We start from the raw sequence: 19,715 nt of genomic DNA on the forward strand, positions 1-19,715 counted from the left end.
AGGAAGTTTGGCTAGGTATGTGTCACTGAAATGTGTTGTGAGGTTGAAAACACCCACAAGCAGCTTTTCAGGTACAACAGTAAAAAGGCCAAGCAATGTGAATGGCTTATTGAGGAGAGGCACACAAGCACAAGGATTATCCCAGGAACCGTGTACAATAGAAAACTCTTAGAGGTAGCACTACACAATGGGAACCGTTTGACCCAGGTCACAGCAAAAGAGCTTTCCAGCAAGTGGGAAGAAGATAAAAAAGGGGGACAATGACATCATGATGGTACCTCACTCTCCCTACAACAACAACACCTGGAAACACCTGAGGGGCAAGGACAGTGGGAAGTGATGGTCCCAGGCTGGAGGGATTTTTAGCCTGTGTATGAAAACCTGGGAAAGCCAAAGCAGCTTGTGCCTTAAGAATCTGCCAGCCTGTTTATCACTCAGGGTGAGAATTTGCTAATATTTGTATCTGGCAAAAATCCATCCTGGCAAATGCTCCCAAAATCCCGTTCTTCTCATGGGTATAATTAAATGGAACCATTTGATTCAATCACAAAACTTTTTTAGCGTCAGGAAGATGAATTTGGAATTGTACCAAGTGAAACACACTAAGGCAATGAAAATAATCCGTACTTGGGGGATGCTTAATAAAATCCATGAAGTCATGTATTGTTAGTTTGGGCATAAGCCATTTTTGTCTGACAGAGAATAGATTAGCAAATAAATTTGCATTAGCATTTGAAGTGCATTAGGATGGTGGTTGTCAAATGCATCCAAGGGGCAACAATCTTTGGGGCAGAGGGCAAGGGATGTAATTTATATACCCTCACTGAGAGAGAGACAATGTGATGCACAGATCCAAAGCTGTCTCACCTTGGGATTACTTTGGGGAAGGTCACTCTATTGAGGTGGGGAATGGTTTGAAGGTCACCGTCCCTTGCAGAATTGTGGCTGAAAAGTTGCAATATTCTTTCCTTCTCAGGACTGAATCTTTTAAAAGTTCCTACATTTGTTTTTAATTTCTGGAAATGAGGTAGTTACATTGTCTTATATTGTTTCTTAATACTTTATCTGATGTATTATTTTTATCAAAATAGAAACCCATGTAAGCACACCAAGCTTGTACTCAGTTCTACTCTTTAATATCAGCCATAAGAAATGAGTCTGTCACTTGCTTAATTATAAGCTCTAGCTCTTACGGTGACCATATAAAATCGTATTGGTATCTCGGTCTCCTTTTCCTGCCAGGTACCCATGGTACGCAGCTAACTCCTGAGGCAAATACTCCTCATTCAGCCCCCAGGTGCATTTTGAGAGAGCGGTACAGAAACATGTTTTGAAGCCAATCTAATGCCACAATAACCCTCCAAAACTGATATTTCACTGCAAAGTGAGAGTTCATCTGACATTACATAATGTTAAAGGTTTTCCCCTGCTCCCTAGCTAATTGACACAGCAGAAAATTGGAGTATGTTCATTTTATAAATGGAAATACCAGAAATACACACTGGTAGTTTGACTTCTTTTTTTCTGTTTGGGTTTGAGGCTTTAGGGGACCAGATCACCTTTATTACTCGTCCTGATAAGAAAAAAATTCTTTTCTACAATGACAAGAGCTGTCAGTTTACAGTAGATGAAGGTAGGTGTGTTCTTTACAACTTTTTTACTTGTAATTGATCTGCACCTGTATTCCATTTGTTTTTTTTAAGCACCTGTGCATAAGTAATCTTTAGGTATTATGGTCTCTTAAAACACCTTGATTAATCAAAATGCTAAATAAATCCCAGTCTGTCTCAAATTGCATGTTTTGTTAAATCAACTGACCTAATAGATGATGAGGTGGGTTCACAGCCTTGGATAGCAAATTTCAGGTTTCAGGAGGGTCACATCCATCCTTCTTTCCTTATAGCTAGGTGGGAGGAGGATCTCAAAGCTTTTCTGTGTAAGCACAGGGTCAACATATGGAAGAGGTCGAATACTTAGATTATAAGCTCTTGGGATAGGGACTGTCTTTTTGTTCTGGGCTTGTACAGCGCCTAGCACAATAGGGTCCAGGTCCAGGACTGGGGCTCGTATGCATGACAGTAATGCAAATAAATAATAATAATACTATACTAGTGAACTCTTACATTGAAAACAGTAACTTACCCTGTAATCCCCAGCAAAAATCTTGTGGATGGCTTGTGCTCCTTTTTCACCACCCGATAGGCACAAAGGGAACAGAACAGGGCAGAGTATGAGCTGCAAAGTACGGATCTCGTTAGGCGAGCGGAATGGGGAACCATGAGCTAGGTACATGGGTATGAGCGGGGGGGGGGGGGGGGCGGGAAACAGGCAGGAGAGGGCAGAGTCAGGAGTTGTGCGGTGGGGGGATAGGAGCTGGACATGAAGAGCAGAGGGCAGGGGACAGAATAAGGAGGTAGGGATAGGAGCAGAAGGGAACAGGGAGAGGGTGGGGGACTCAGGGATCAGAAGGGACAATAACTATTAGAGCACACTCCTCTCCAGAACACAGAACTGAACCCACGGTTCCTGAGGATTCCTTTGCTGTCTGGCAAATAGCTGGGATACCCAGTGGCGAAGTGTCTCCCCATTCTTTGCACTGAATGAGACAGGGTCCTGTGGGAAAAGTAGTGTGTGATCATGGAATTACAGACTGTATCCTAATGCATACACACAAGGGGGCTGAACTAACTTTGCAGAGGTATACTTTCATATGATGTACCTGCCATAATGAAGTATAGCTCCGTGCAAGCTCGATAGCTTGTCTCTCTCACCCACAGACATTGGTACAGGAAAAGATGTTACCTCACCCACCTTGTCTCTCTAGTATCCTGGGACCAACACAGCTACAACAACACTACATACAGCAATTGTCAAAATAGCATTTGTTCCACTCTTGGCCACTTCAGGTGTCTTCTGGTACAGCAGAAGAAAAGGTTACATGTCAGATTTGCACCAGATGATGAAGATTAATTAAATTATGTTGAAAATTTATCTTCAGAGGAGCTATCCAACTAGTACAATAGTGCCTAAGATAACATCTTAAGGTAGAAGAAATGAAAACAGTTTTACACTGAAATTTGAATTTAATTTATTCACAGGACCATTAAAGCAATAAATAAAAATTAAATGTGTTGAGTAAATGTATAGTGAGCCATTCATTGATCTTTTAAGAGAATGCAGTGAGTGAAAATGCATATTATAGATTGATTCCTTGCAAGGTAAATTTACACTTTCAGCAGTAGCTTTATTCTGGGAAGAGATTTTAGAAGTTGCATCACCTCGGACATTAGAAAATTATAGCTCTCTCCAAATTTTGGTGAGTGAGTCTGAGACTTAAGTTCCATGTTTTCCTTTTTTTGTCTTTAAATTTTCAACCCAAACTATGCCTGGCAGGCAAAGATGTAAGCCTTTCAGCCTTGTCTACCATAGGGAATTCTCCTTTTCCCATCATTGCTAGCACTGTTCAGCTCCACCATTAGTTGGAAAACCTAGGGCAGGTTGCTCACTAATTTAAAATGAGCACGTGTCATCTAATCCTGTTCAAAAGATGTCTGTATGACCCAGTGTTTAAAACCCCAGCAGCCCATTTACACTAGGGATCCCAACATAGAATCATAGAACCATAGGGTTAGAAGGGAGGGTCATCTAGTCTAACCCAATGCCAAGATCCAGGATTTGTTGTGTCTAAACCATCCAAGACAGATGGCTAGCCAGCCTCCTTTTGAAAACTCCAGTGAAGGAGCTTCCATGACTTCCCTCGGCAGTCTGTTCCATTGTCCTTCCTACAGTTAGGAAGTTTTTCCTGAGATTTAATCTAAAGCTGCTACGTGGTAGTTTTAACCCATTGCCCCTTGTCCTGTCCTCTGTGGCAAGAGAGAATTTTTTCCTCCATCTTTTTTATGACAGCCTTTCAAATATTTGAAGACCACGATCATGTCACCCCTTAATCTCTTCTTTTCCAAACTAAATATACCCAGTGCCTCCAGCCTTTGTTCATATGACCTAGATTCCATCCCTTTGATCTCCTTTGTCACTTGCCTCTGGATCATTTCCAGTTTCTCCACATCCTTTCTATACATTGGTGACCAAAATTGGACATAGTACTCCAGCTGAAGCCTAACCAGTGCTGAGTAGAATGGTACTATCGCCTTTCGTGACTTTCATACTATACTTCTGTTGATGCAACCCAAAATTGTATTTGTGTTTTTTTTTTGGGGGGGGGGGGGGCAACAGCATCACATTGTTGACTCATGTTGAGATTGTGATCCACCACAACTCCCAGATCCTGCTCAGCGGTGCTGCTTCCAGGCCAGTTATGCCCAATCTGTATTTGTGCATTTGGTTTTTCTTCCCTAGGTGTAGCACCTTATATTTGTCTTTGTTGAATTTCATGTTATCATCTATAGCTCAGTTCTCCAATTTATCCAGATCCCTTTGAATTTTGGCTGAATTCTCAAAGTGTTTGCCACCCCTACTAGCTTTGTGTCATGCACAGATTTGATCAGTATGCTTTCCCTTCCTACATCCAGATCATTAATAAAGATATTAAATAACACCAGACCCAGAACACATCATTGTGGAACTCCACTTGAGACCTACTTCCAATCTGATATCATTCCATTAATAGTTACTCATTGTTAGCAGTTGTTTAACCAATTATGTATCCCCTTATGCAGGTTCAGTAGAACAACCATTTTCTCCAGCTTACTTATGAGAATATCACTTGGGACTGTGTCAAAAGCCTTTTAAAGTCTAGATATATTATGTCCACTGCATTCACCATCCACCAAACCAGTTACCTTGTCAAAGAAGGAAATCAAGCTGGTTTGGCATTATTTGTTCTTAGTAAATCCATGCTGGGTGCTTGTGATCACCCCTTCGTTCTCCAGGTATTCACAAATTGAATGTTTTATACATTGATTTAGTAGCTTCTCAGGTATCCAGATCAGGCTGACTGGTCTGTAGTTCTCCGGCTCCTCCTTTTCCCCCTTTTTAAAGATGGGCACTATGTTAGCCCTTCCCCAGTCTTCCAGGAGCAATCCTGTTATCCATAAGTTGGCAGTATTGCCAGTAGCTCTGAGATTTCTTCAGCTAATTCCTTCAGCACTGTGGCATGAATAGGATCAGGCCCTGCTGACTTGAATTCATTCAAGTTAGTCAAAAGATCTCAGACATTGCTAAGACCTCTATAGCTGAACTAGCGTGAGCTAGGGTGGAAAATTATCCCAGCGTTTTCCAAATGAAGACAAGGCCTTATGTCTACCAGTCGTTAGTTGTGTGGCTTGAGGAAATCCCTAGCGATATTTTTTGCCCAGATACTTTGCACACACTCCTGAGAAAGTTGGCTGAGGCATCTCGAACATACTGATGTTCATTTTTAATAAGTCTTGGAATACCAGGGAAATTCCAGAAAACTAGAAGAGTGATACTGTTGTGCTAGTATTCAAAAAGGGCAAGCAGGGTGACCTGGATAATTGTAGGCTGGTTACCCTGACATCAGTCCTGGACAAAATAATGGAAAAGCTGATACATGATTCAACTGATAAAAGAATTAAAGGATAGGAATATTATTAATGCCAGTTCTATGGAAAATAAGTGTTGTCAAACAAACCCGATTTAATTCTTTGATGAGATCGCAAGTTTGGTTGACAGAGATTTGTAAGTCTTTGGACTTAGTACCATGGACTGATTTGGTATTGTATAATGTAAACTATTTATAGAGTAACACTAAATGAATTAAGAACTGGCTAGCTGGCAAATCTCAAAGAGCAGTTGTCAGTGGGGAATCATTATCAAATTGGGTGTTTCTAGTGCGGGCTGTTTCCTGACACTTCAACGTTTTCATCAATGATAATATAAAATATTAAATATATAAACATCAAATCTAAAATCACCGCTGAGAAAATTTGTAGATGACACAGAGATTGACAAAGTGGTAAAAAATGAGGAGCGCAGGCCAGCTAAGTTCCCTCTAAGCTGTGCAGCCACGCAGCCACCTGTAAAGCGCCACCGAGGTGCTCAGGGCTGCAGCGGACAGAGATGCCTCTCCTCAAGCCCCGGACTTGCCACAGCTCCCTGACCCAGCCCAGCCCTGGACCTGCTACGGCTGGGGGACAGGCGCCCTGGCCCCGGCCCAGCCCAGCCACGAACCTGCCGCGGCTGAGGGACAGGCGCCCCTCTCCTGACCCAGCCCCGAACTTGCCGCGGCCAGGAGACGGGCGCCCCTCGCCCAGCCCAGATCTGCCACGGCCAGGGGAGAGGCACCTCTTCACCCCCCAGCCCAGGTGCTGCTGCAGGGGGAGAGTTGGGGGGAGTCCTCTCTCCTCGCTGTAGCCCCAGGGAGCCCCAATGCACCCAAAACCTGTCATCTCCAGCCCCACCCCAGAGTCTGCACCCCCAGCTGGAGCCTTCAAAACCCCCCCTCACGCTTCCCCCACATCCAAACCCTCTGCCCTGGCCCTGAGCCCACACCCCCAGCCGGAGTCCTAACCACCACCACCCTGCACCCCAACCCTCTGCCCCAGCCCTAAGCCCCTCATGCCTCACCGCACCCCCAGCTGGAGCTCTCACCCCCCCTCCCTCACCCAAACTCTCTGCCCCAGCCCTGAGCCCCTCATCCCCAGCCCCATCCCAGAGCCTGCACCCCTAGCCGGAGCCCTCACACACACCCCTGCACTCCAACCTCTGCCCCAGCCCTGAGCCCCCTCCCACACTCCGAACCCCTCAGCCCCACCCCACTATATGAATTTTGTTATGTACACCAATACGGAGGTGATGTGTCACACACCACCTCCATATCGGTGCACATAACAAAATTCATTCTACACATGGGTGGGAAAAATCAGATGGAACACTGCAGGACAGTCAGTATGGAGTGATCTGGATGGCTTAGTAAGCTGGGCCCATTCTGCATTTGGCTGTATTAAAATGCATTTCGTTTGAGTTATACATCTAGGATCAGGGAATTCAAGCCTTACCTATAGGATAGGAGACTGTATCCTAGAAAGCAGTGACTCTGAAAATGATTATAATGGACAAGCAACTCAACTTGAGTTCAGAGTGCCATGCTGTGGCAAAAAGGGCTAATGCGATCCTTGGATGTATAAGTAGAAGGGGCCATGAGTAGGAGAAGAGAGCTGATTTAACCTCTGTATAAGGCATTGATGAGACCAATGCTGCTTACAGTTCTGGTGTACGCATTTAAAAGGGATGTTGAAAAGTTGGCAAGGGTGCTGAGAAGAGAGAAAAAATTATTCAAGGGCTGGAGAAAATGCCTCGCTGTGAGACACTTGAAAAACTCAGTCTGTTTGGTTTATCAAGCTTGAGAGCTGACTTAATTACAGTGAAGCGACCTTCCCTTGGACAAAATATCGTGTACTAAAGAGCTCCTTAATCTAGCAGAGAAAGAAAAAGCAAGAACCAATAGCTAGAAAGTAAAGCTGGACAAATTCAAATTGGACATAAGGCACAAATTTTAATAGTGATTAACCATTAGAACAAGCCACCCCAGTGAATCTCTTGATTTTTTTGAAATCAAGACTCAATGCCTTTCTAGAAGATATGCGTTAGCCAAACACAAGTTATTGGGCTCAGTACAGGAGTAACAGTGAAACTTTCTGGTCTGTATTATACAGGTGGTCAGACTAGATGATCTAATGATTAAGGCTAAGCTTTTGTCATGGATATTTTTAGTAAAAGTCATAGGTCAAGGGCAATAAAGAAAAATTCATGGAAGTCATGACCTGTCCTTGACTTTAATTAAAAATATTTGTGACAAAATGGGGATCTGTAGGTGGGAAAGCTGTGTGCATGGCTAGGAGCTCCGAGGGCCTTCACTGCGGGTTGGGTGTCAGAGCTCCAAGGTCCCCCACCAGCCATGGTTGGGAGCTGCGGGGGACCCCGGGGTACTCCTGCCACCCGCAACTCTGGGGGTCCCCCTGCCACCCGTGACGGCCTGGAACTGTGGGGTGCCCCCACCGGGAGCTGTGGGGTACTCCCAGCTGCTGCAGGCTGAAGTCACGGAGGTCACTGGAAGTCATGTATTCTGTGACTTTTGCGACCTCTGTGACTAAATCGTAGCCTTACTAATGATCCCTTCTGGCCTTAAACTCTATGAATCTCATTCCTGTACTCATGGCTGTAGAGGGCTTGAGGGCTAGAATTAGTGAAATTAGAGAAAAGACTTGGGAGTGACTCCCTCCACCCACTCAGGCCTATATGCTATCCATGTGTAAAGAACTATGCATGAATTGAGCTGAGCCTGTTGCTCCTTGCCTAAGGGAGTGAGAGAAACAAGGCTTGGTTTCAAGGAGAATTGGTTGGAATAGATACAGTTCTCCTGGGCGAATTCTCCCTTTCTCCATCTGGCATGTTGGAAATACTGTTAAACCAGTGCTGGGTGTGGCCATGATGCTGCTGAAATGAAAACTTTCTAATCTTTTACTTACACTCTAGGCCAGTCCTTGCCTACAGACAGCCCCGCAACCTGAAGCAAATACTCACCAACAACCACATACCACACAACAGAACCACTAACCCAGGAACTTATCCTTGCAACAAAGCCCGTTGCCAATTGTGCCCACATATCTATTCAGGGGACACCATCACAGGGCCTAATAACATCAGCCACACTATCAGAGGCTCGTTCACCTGCACATCCACCAATGTGATTTATGCCATCATGTGCCAGCAATGCCCCTCTGCCATGTACATTGGTCAAACTGGACAGTCTCTACGTAAAAGAATAAATGGACACAAATCAGATGTCAAGAATTATAACATTCATAAACCAGTCGGAGAACACTTCAATCTCTCTGGTCACGCAATCACAGACATGAAGGTCGCTATCTTAAAACAAAAAAACTTCAAATCCAGACTCCAGCGAGAAACTGCTGAATTGGAATTCATTTGCAAATTGGATACTATTAATTTAGGCTTAAATAGAGACTGGGAGTGGCTAAGTCATTATGCAAGGTAGCCTATTTCCTCTTGTTTTTTCCTCCCCCCCCCCCCAGATGTTCTGGTTTAACTTGGATTTAAACTTGGAGAGTGGTCAGTTTGGACGAGCTATTACCAGCAGGAGAGTGAGTCTGTGTGTGTATGGGGGTGGGTTTTTGGAGGGGGGTGAGGGAGTGAGAGAACCTGGATTTGTGCAGGAAATGGCCTAACTTCATTATCATGCACATTGTGTAAAGAGTTGTCACCTTGGATGGGCTATCACCAGCAGGAGAGTGAATTTGTGTGGGGGGGTGGAGGGTGAGAAAACCTGGATTTGTGCTGGAAATGGCCTAACCTGACGATTACTTTAGATAAGCTATTACCAGCAGGACAGTGGGGTGGGAGGAGGTATTGTTTCATATTCTCTGTGTATATATAAAGTCTGCTGCAGTTTCCACGGTATGTATCTGATGAAGTGAGCTGTAGCTCACGAAAGCTCATGCTCAAATAAATTGGTTAGTCTCTAAGGTGCCACAAGTACTCCTTTTCTTTTTGCGAATACAGACTAACACGGCTGTTACTCTGAAACCTGTCTAAATACCTTGAACACTTCTTTCCAGCTCCGAGAAGTTCCATACGTTTGGTACTTCAGCCTAGAGCAAAGGCATGGCCACGCTTCACAGTGATATACAGCATATGACACCATTTTTTTAAATGTACGGGCTGAGCAGTTTTCTGTAAAATATGCTTTTTACTGAGATCAGTTATCTAGTGCTGAATTTATTCCCCTTTTTAGATCACATGACCCTCCCAATAGGTGGTGGCAGTGTTTCCTGACAAAAGTTGTTTAACTGGTAGGGGGAAGATAGTTTAAAACTAGTTGAGATCCTGTGATGTCTGACAATTAGGCATTTAAAATGTATGATAAATGGACCAGTACTGAAATTACGATTTTATGTCAAGTTGTAGTACAAAGTGGCATTTCTTACTTTGATCTGCAGGTGGCAGCATAACCCCATATTTTCATTCACACAAAAATGGCATGTCTGTCCTGCCCTCCACTCTGCATGGCTGGGAGCGGGTAGAGCTTATTAGCCAATCATGCTATGATATTGTGAAACCTGTAGAAGAGAGTGCTTCTTCTTGGGGCCATCTCTTGGCCAGAGACTGCCCCAGAGTATCCTCAAGTGTATTGACTATGGTTCTTCTCAGTGTTAAGAGAATCTGTTAAGGGATCAACAAAAATTGTTTGCATACATGGTTGCTTAAGACAGGTTTCACTCTGCTTACCATCATATTTCAGCTAATTATGTACGTCAGTAGCCTTGGTGTTATAAACAAAAAAACCACAAAAAAAACCTGAAATGTTGGCTTACTCAGCCTGAGCTAGCAGGTGATTAACTTTTTGAATAGTTAATTGTTGAATAGTTTATCCTGGAATGTGGACTCAGTACTCCTGGATGCACCGTTGTACAAAATGATGTTCTACAATTTTGAATCTACATTGTGTTCTCAATGGCTTGTTAGAGACCATCAGTAGAAGTGAAGGATTTCAAATATGTTTTGAACAAGTTTTTCTTCATCACTTTCCCTGATTGTTTGGATAAACTAGTGAATTATTGCAATTTTTGGGTGGTGCAGAAGTCTTACCTAAATTACCCTCTCCACTGTACCACCCTGGGGCAATTTGTATTATTAAATGACCTTCATAAAAGGGGGAACGTGATTAGCCAAAGAAGGTTGAGACTGCATGTGTTCCTTTTTAATTTCCTGAGTAATTAATCAATTCTTTCTAAAATATAGAAAAAAAGGTTTGTAAAAGCAATGGCAAATTTCAGGCTCTGCAGCTAAGCTAAGTATTTGTACTTTTGCGGAGGGTGTTAAAGCCCTTCTCCTTTGATCTCATGTCTCAATGCACTGGGTGAACGCTGAAAAGCTAGTATAGTCATACACTTATTAAAGAAATTGAATACATTTAAGAAATTGCTGCCCCTATAGAACATCCTTTCATGTTTGAGTGTAGTGTAGGTGGTATTGATTTTAGTACTTTTAGGGATTGTCTTCTTAAATATCTGTGAAGAGATTTCTATCAACGCTGGAAGTGCTGTTACGTTTCAAAATGCAAATACATGTGGGATTGGTAGGGCCCTTCATTTTTGTTTTTCCTACTGAAAACCTCTGAAAATTTTCCAGATTTTAAAAAATCTAATATTCAGGTTTTGCCCAATTTAACCTGAATTTTAAAAGAACCAGAACACCTCAGACCTGGCTCTGCTCTCACAGTTTCCAGTTGCTAGCTGTTACAGCTGCAAAATTGGGGAGCAAGATGGTTCTATACCAGTAAAACAGCATGGCTTGTTTTTTTCAGGTCTGGTTGTGTTTAGTGTAATTTCTGGCGGTGCATTGATTCCTTGTTCCCTGACTAGACAGTGAATATATTTCTTGTATCCACTTGGTGACACCCTAAATCCAAATTGTTAGCGTATATGGGCCTAGAGAGGGATGATAGCTGTGTACTCATTCTCTGCTTTACTCATGTAAGTTCAGAACTAAACCAATCCATTGGTGTCTGCTGTTTGCAGTAAAATGCATGCTTGTGAACTCTGACTGTCCTAAATAGTTCTGGTGTAATTCTGAGATGCTTTGGTGCTAATGTTCACCTGCAAACAAACATGAAAATAAGTAGCCTGATGCAAATATCCAGTTCAAACAATATCTCTGTATGCAGTTAGATTTATTAAGCAATGTTGTTTTAAAAGGAGTTGCGGGATATTACATAACTAGTCTGCAAAAGCGGATTCATTTATTCATTATCTATTTGCATGCAATGTCAATTTTTGCTTTACAGTTGACTTCTGATTGTTAATATTCTTCTTGGTCATCTGCTTTAAAAAGATGGGTATGAAGTTATAACCACGGTATAAAAAAATAGAGACATGAATTATCATGGTTAGAAATGAACCATAGGTACCAACTTTTTCTTTTGATCTTTGGAACATCAGAAGTTGTCTATTTTCCAGTGTTAATTTTTCACTTTGTTCTTGAAAAGATTGTACAATATGATTAACTGTTCATCCTCTCCCTGGCATCCTTATACACCAGAATCCATCATTGAGCACAATTGTTAGTAGGTTGTGTACTTGTACTCTTGTCTATGCAACGTGAGCGCTGATAAGGAGACAAATGATTTGTATTCATTATAAAGCACTGTAGAAATAATATTACATTTTCATGTAAAAGTTTTAGCATTTAGCATTTTGGCTATAGAGTATGTATCACATAATGGATAAAAACATCCACATATATGCAACCATGTACTGAATAGCCTCGAAAAGCAATGTAGCATACCATAACCAAGCTCTCAGTGTATTTAACTGCGATTTATTCTATATACTTATTACATGCATTTCTAAACTGCCTATCACCCTAGAATGTGGACATGATAGAAATAAGTGATTTTAGGAAACTGTTTCTCACAAATTATAGAGCAGTACTTTGCTTTCCTGTTCATATCATTCAGCACCACTTTTCTAATGAGACCAGGTTGTGGTACCAAACAGCCAAGGTACCAGTTGTCATGTGAATCGGACAATAGGAAACATCCAGAGACTCATCTTACCTCATGTCCTAAAAGAGTTAGGATTCTCACCCATAATAGGCTTGTATTGAGAATTCGGTTGAATTCCAGAAATGAATGCCTATAACTGACATCATCAGATCCTCACTAGTTAAGTTATGGGGATCAGGAGGTCATGTCTTCTGAGGAACTGTCCCACACTGAGGTGTCAATAGAGGAGGTTTTGGAACAAATGGATAGATTAAGCAGTAATAAGTCAGGGCCAGATAGTATTCACCCAAGAGTTCTGAAGGAACTCAAATATGAAATTGCAGAACTATTAAGTGTGGTATGTAACCTATCACTTAAATCCGCTTCTGTACCAGATGACTGGTGTAGAGCTAATGTGACACCAATTGTTTAAAAATGCTCCAGAGCCGATCCTGGCAATTACAGGTTGCTAAGTCTAACTTCAGCACCAGGCAAATTAGTTGAAACTAATTAGTTTCAACAGAGTTATCAGACATATAGATTAACAAGATTTGTTGCGGGGGAGTTAACATGACTTTTGTAAAGAACTCTTGCCTCACCAATCTATTAAAATTCTTTGAGGGGAATCAACAAACATATAGAAAAGGGTGATCCAGTGGATATAGTGTACTTGGACTTTCAGAAAGCCTTTGACAAGGTCCCTCAACAAAGGCTTTTAAGCAAAATAAGCAGTCAGGGGATAAGAGGGAAGGTCCTCTCAGGTCCTCAATAACCAGCTAAAAGATAGGAAACAAAGGGTAGGAGTAAAGCGTCAGTTTTCAGAATGGAGAAGGGTAAATAGTGGGGTCCCTGAGGGATCTGTAGTGGGAGCATCATTGACCAGTGGAAGAGGCTCATAGACATAGGAGACGGGACCCTTTCCAGGAGATGGACTTAGACTATGGAAGTCATTCTTGCAAAAAATAAGTGACCTTGGATCTTGCCTACAGTCTGGGAAAGAAGGGAGAGAGGATTTCCATTTTAATTAATTGGGAGGTGCGTAGGTACAACTTGTGAGGGCTGTAAAAAGTACAGTCATCAACTTCAGCCTCCAATATGACAGTGATTGCTGCTTTGAAAAAAATACATGGAAGAAATGAGAGAAATTTTACTGAAATGGATTTTCAGGGCAGTGTCAGAAATGACTTTTTCCAGATAAACCAGTCCATTTGTGGTGGGGTTCTTCATCCCACTGACAGAAAGGAGGATTGCTTTAAATTTAATGTGATTATGCTACAAGCCCAGTCGTCATGGGTGACGTGACCAGAAACACAGTTATTTTGTATTGTTAAAACTCCTTATCTTTGTTTTGTGGAAAGCTTAAAATAGTTCCTTTTTTACTGGTGGGGGAAAGAAAGAAAACTGATACTGAGGAGTGTGATGTAGTCTTTTAACAGAAACGTTAATGTTTCATAACTGAATTTATAAAGTGCTGTAAGCCTTTTTTCCCCAAAGCAACTGTGTTCTGGAGTTAAACAAAGTAAGTGCAAATGGAGCCAGTGTGTCTGAAGCAGGTAATGTCACTGGGTGTTTACCAGCATCAAGGTTTTAAACCACACTGCATAAAATAACTTCTTGAGGGCATATGAGCTGCAGTTGTTTTGACAACTGTATATTAATTGTATCTGGAAAGTCAAAAAATCTAGTTTTGCACAGCATTGTGTGCCTTGTGTTTTATTTATGGTTTGTTAGCCAAACCTGCTGACAGGGTATATCTAACTTAATGCCCATGGAATGAAGGGAGGTGGGATTGTACCAGTCGCTTCGTGGATAAGGCATTCCAGAGAATCTATGAAACTTTACAGTGATGCAGTGTTTTCAGTGTGGATGACAGCTGCTCCAATTAAGACTTTGCTCCTCTGTTCTTTTTTTCCTGCTTCCAGGGTTCTTAGGTAGCTTTTCTCTCTTTAACACAGGAAGGACTTTAGAAATCCATTAATTGTATGGCATTGTTTATATTATAGTGGTAATATCATCCAGCAGATTGATGCAGTAAATGTCTCAAATCTTCAATCAATTAGAGTAGGAGGCTGACAAGTCTCCTGTGATAATGGCAGCCGAATCTCAGAAAATTAAGTTGCTGTCTCTGGCTGGAGTTAATCGGTGATCAGGATATTTTGAACTGAGGTTTGTAAAGCACATTGAAGATCTAAAGAGCTGCATACGTGCCAAGCAAAAGATAAAATCACTGAGTTAATATCAAAATGCTTGCAGAGTGCTCCTCACTAGCCAGACTCTGGGGTGTAGTCAGCACAGAAGTCAGTTTCAACTGACCTTTATAATTTAACATCTTTTCTCTCAGAAATCCAGCTGGCATTTTCGGAGTGGCTAACTGAGTGCTCGTTCTGTGATGCTACTCCTACTGTGGTTTGCAATCAGACTTCTGGTATCTGTGTTGTCATAGAATGATGTGGAGGAGTGTTGAGCAGTTGATGTTTGTATAGTCATATTGTCCCTGAATGGGATGGTTTTTTACCTATGCATCATTCGCCAGACTATGGACTGAGTGCTTTGTTTGGCATTTTAGAATTTCAGAAGCTGTGGAGGAGCATTCCTGTGGATTCTATGGATGAGGAGAAAATAGAAGAGTATCTGAAACGACAGGGTATTTCTTCCATGCAGGAAGCTGGACCAAAGAAAATAGTAAGAGTTATAAATCACAGATCTTTCAAATGGGTCTTTTCCTCAGCTCCCACAAGATTAGTTCCAATGGAAAAGAATCAGTGAAATGGGATGGCGCATATGCACAATTACTCTGTGTCACTCTTGCACTGTTGGACCTAAAGATTTCTTCTATAGCACTATGACCTCCTACAGCTTTTACGAGTTCATGTTTAGGTTGGTGTAATCCACAAGGCATCAAGGAGGAGTGGGAACAGTAAAAAGCCACTTCAGATTTACAAGTTGCTTTTTCTTAAGCTGTACCATCCAGTCGTGGGATGGTGAAATCAATTAAAATGGTGGGAAGAAGGTTTTTTCCCCAAGCTAGCCAACTTAAGTATTGATACAAAGCATGTAGCCAACCCCACCACAAAGGCTGGGGATCGAATACAAGTGTTTTTGTGTGGAGATCAAAACATAGCTATGACCTCTACATAAAGGCCCTGTTGACCTTAAAATAGGCTTTTGACATTAATTCATATGTAGCGTATTACATCTCTGTTGTCCTATCTTAGACCTCAGACTCTCAACCCTTCTGTGGAATGATTTTTAATGTGGTAGTGAAGAAAGAATTTGTCCCTGGTTCTTGTTCATCTCCACACTAGATATTTTGGTGCCTGTCAACACATAGCTGTTGCCACAGGTTCATACCAGTCCCTTGGGGTGTTAAATATGAACTCATTGGGAATAATCAGTGTTGCCATTGGCCATATCTTGTGTAGATGTATAGAGCATATATAATATTTTCTATGCAGTGTACAGTATATTCTGTATCGACACATTGACTCTGCTATGGTGCTCAAAACAGAGAGCGGAATATTCCATACAGCCAGTACTCACTGAAAATATTTAAAACAAGTGACATTTTGTAAAAGTTGAGAGCGAGAATACCGTCACTTATTTCTAGAAATAATATGCTGCTCTCCCCACCGGAGCACTGTTTTACTACAACATTTCAGACTTCAGTGAATAATGTGGAATTCTGTAAGGAGGTCAGATCCTTGTACACCTGGGTGGCAGCCTTGTGATTACTGTTCCCTTCTCCTTTTAGGCTCCTATTCAGAGGAGGAAGAAACCTGCTTCTCAGAAGAAACGGCGGTTTAAGACTCACAATGACCATTTGGCTGGAGTACTGAAGGATTACTCAGATGTTGTTCCTGGCAAGCAGTGAAGTTTGGTTCTGGAACAAACATGCTTTTTTACACAGGCCCTTTGCCGCTGGAGTTCCATGTCTGCTTAAGGACTGACTGACTGTATATAGTAATGTGGTGTGTCCCCATCCCTGCAACTGTCAAGATGAAACAGTTCTGTTTAAGAGCACGTACAAATTACCAAATGTAGAGTTTTATTTTAATTTAATTAGCTAACGAGAACTGTGACTTCGTAAGAGGTCTAAATGGACAGCCACTTGCCACTAGGGGGTAAAAGATGCAGAGCATGTAAAGCTAGAGTTCCTGGTAAATGCTTCACTGTGCTTCTCAATGATTTAAAGGGGATTTTTCTTGTATTGCTTTAGAGTGGATTTGCAGGTAGAAGTGAATACAATATTCATTTTATTTGTTCCAAGAGAACATACAACATCATTGCAGAAGCATTTGTTTAAAGAGGCAAGCGCATTCACAGTTTGTATATTTCTTCTTTGCTTTGGCATTGAGCTTTAATGAAAGTTGATGTTGTCTGAGGCTTTGGCATGGAAATACACCACCAGAATTCCTACCAGGCTGCGTGCTGGAAATGTGGCTGCAACCTCACAGTGCTAATCAGAAATTGCCCTTGGGATATTGCTGATGACATGTAGTGGATGCACATGCATTGCACAATTCTGTGATATGGGTTAAAAGAATCAGACAATAAATAAAATGACAATGTGTTACTAAAGGACAGGTTTTTTTAAAATAATAAAGCCTATAAAACTGGTGTCGGTACATTTCTTCTTCAGAGACCAACTGAATTAAGGGATAACCAGCATCTGTTGTGAAGTCACATTTTCCTTCACAAGTGGAAGAATAGGAGTTTTTGAGTTAAAAAATCCAAAGTATTGGTTCAGTTTTCATTGTTTTGGGCTATGCCTTTTATTTTTCGTCTTGGAAAAAAAATAACACCCAAATGTAAATATGTAAAAGATTCTATATGTATGTGTTTACTCCTGTGAAACTTACCAGTGGGATATATACAATTTGGCTAACTTATAATGAATGGGAGGGCAATTAACACTAATCTGTTTTTTTTATGGAATCACAAGTGAGCAGCAGATGCCCTGCACCTTAGGGGATAGTAGTCACTCTTCTCAAAGTTAAACAGTGAGGATGACAGACAGGGTGGACTGATTGAAATCAAAACAGCTTAAATCACTGATCTAAATCAGCAAGCAGTAAACCTTAATTTAACTCATCAGTTTTAATTGTGTTTTGCATTTGTATTTTTTAGTTATTTTCCTAAAGAAAGGTTGATTCTTGTTGGTTGGTAACTGGTGAAACATATTATTTGTAACTAAACATAGCCTTTACACAAATGTGGGGCTGCTTCTTGCTAACCCAGAAGTTCTATACACATTGCACAAGAAATCCTACGCCATTGACATTGTTTGTCCTCTCCACTGTAATAGAGTACATGGCCTTCTTCCTTTTACACGTTTATTAAAGTAATTATATTGCTTAACTTACATTTATTCAGATTCTCCATTTTTACATTTTTGATGCTTAGAAAAAGGTGAGTGATACATTCCTTATTTACTAAATTGATTATTAATTATTTACTTGTGATTTGTGTCACACTCTATTTGGATGAAATTCAAATTAAATTAAAATGCACAAAGGAGCATTTTACAATTTTTTATTAAATAAAACCACTTTTAAAAGTGCTGGATACATAGGAAAAAGGTTATCAAAATTTATCAAAACATGTTTTAAATATAAAACTATCTGATTTATTAAACAAAGGGAGTATTATCTGTAGTTGGTTAACTGAACTGATTGTTCCTGGTTACTAGGTCCTTCAAGATTTTAGAACTAATAAATCTCACCCTCTTACACCTAGTTTTTATTTGTATATTGGAAGATGAAAACAAGCTTTTCTGCTTTTTCAACTCCCCATTGGACAGTGACTTCCACCAGTTCAGTGGTTTAACTTTCTTTAAAACTTGGCAGCAAACATATAGTGCTTAGTATTAGGTTTTGTATTTACTTTAAATTATTTTAATATAAGTAGTTTAGGTTTTAACATGTCATAACTTCAAAATTAATTTAAAATAGGTTTATTTAAAAAAATATGATTTAAATAAAATCTGGGGTGTGTTTACCTTGTTTTAAAATCATTAATTTTTATCCACCCTGATGACAGTAGTATTCTGCTGCCAGTAATTATTTGTTTGTGTGTACATGTAAATATATTTATAGTGCGTGATGTAATATTTATGCTTCCACTGCAAACACTTTTAAAAATCATGTTGCCATTTTAAACATTGCACAGCACACATGGAATTGCGCACATCAATTCTATCCAATTTAGGGAGTTGCTAAATGTAAGAGTCTTTCTTTTTCTTTTTTATAAATCTGCTGCTCCATCAGTCTTCAAGGACTGCTTAGTTTTTCCACCTGCTCCAAGTCTCTCAGGCAGCATAAGAGGTTCCTCTCATGTCCGTGGTTACTCTAGCAACTTGAGGGCTCCAATTCTACTTTTTAAAATTGGTGCCAGTGGGAGACCCTGCTTGGTCACCACATGTCACTGCTGGGGGTCGTCAAAGCCTGACAACGTGACATTCCAGGTGCTAAAAGTGCGAGAGACGTGAAAAGCTGCACAGGAGCCGAGTGATGCAGGAGAGGACCAGGGCAAGTTGCCGAGCTACACGTACCAGTGATTTCCACCCTCCTTATCACCTCCTACTAAGTCCCTTTCACCCTGTCCCTCCTTGTCCCTTTCCTCCCCTCCCCTCCCTTCCTCTCCCCTCATCCTATCATTTCCCTTACTCTCCCTCTTCTATTCCCCCAATTTCTTTCCCCTTGTTGCTCCATCCATCCCTGTATCCCCCTCTGCAACTTCTTCAGTCCTTTTCGCCATCCTAAACCCTTCTGTTAACTCAGACCATGAGTACATGGGAAAAGAGTATGAAATTTCACTAGAAGAGCCACTTGCTGAATTAGATTGTTGTGTTCTTTGGCTCAGAAGTGTGCAATCTGTGGGAGCAGTTAGATTTCTCCCCTGTCAGTTAATATGGGGCAGGGAAACTAAGTGTTTGGTTATAAACGAAAGGGAGGGGGGCATGGCACCCTGGGAAAATAATCCCGACATCCTGTGTCTCGTTCAGTGCACCCAGCTATAGGCACAGTCCCCAAGGCCAATGGGGAGGGGCCAGTGCTCCAGGTCAGCCTGATTGACAGGGTGGGCAGGCCAATGAGGGAGTCAGGAGTCCAGGGTCCCGGTCCTCCGTGAGCCAAGCGGGCTGAGCTAAGGAGAGTGCAGCAGCAGCCTGAGCTGGGCTGGGAGCAGAGCTGCCCAGGGAGCCGCGCTGGAGGCAGAGGGGCCCGAGCTGAGG

General features: G+C 41.6%; 1 protein-coding gene across 1 annotated transcript in view; it reads left to right on the plus strand.

Annotated features, from left to right (window-relative positions):
* Window positions 1-17,101, plus strand: part of GTF2E2 (general transcription factor IIE subunit 2) — a 61,908-nt gene extending 44,807 nt beyond the window's left edge. Inside the window, exons 6-8 of the mRNA XM_077814873.1 lie at window positions 1,540-1,633; window positions 15,051-15,166; window positions 16,236-17,101. Of these exons, the coding sequence (XP_077670999.1) occupies window positions 1,540-1,633; window positions 15,051-15,166; window positions 16,236-16,355 (330 nt within the window). The 3' untranslated portion in view covers window positions 16,356-17,101. The remainder of the gene's footprint in view (window positions 1-1,539; window positions 1,634-15,050; window positions 15,167-16,235) is intronic.
* Window positions 17,102-19,715: the final 2,614 nt, after the last annotated feature.

This window comes from Eretmochelys imbricata, chromosome 4 (assembly GCF_965152235.1).
Source record: "Eretmochelys imbricata isolate rEreImb1 chromosome 4, rEreImb1.hap1, whole genome shotgun sequence".
NCBI classification, from domain to species: Eukaryota; Metazoa; Chordata; order Testudines; family Cheloniidae; genus Eretmochelys; species Eretmochelys imbricata.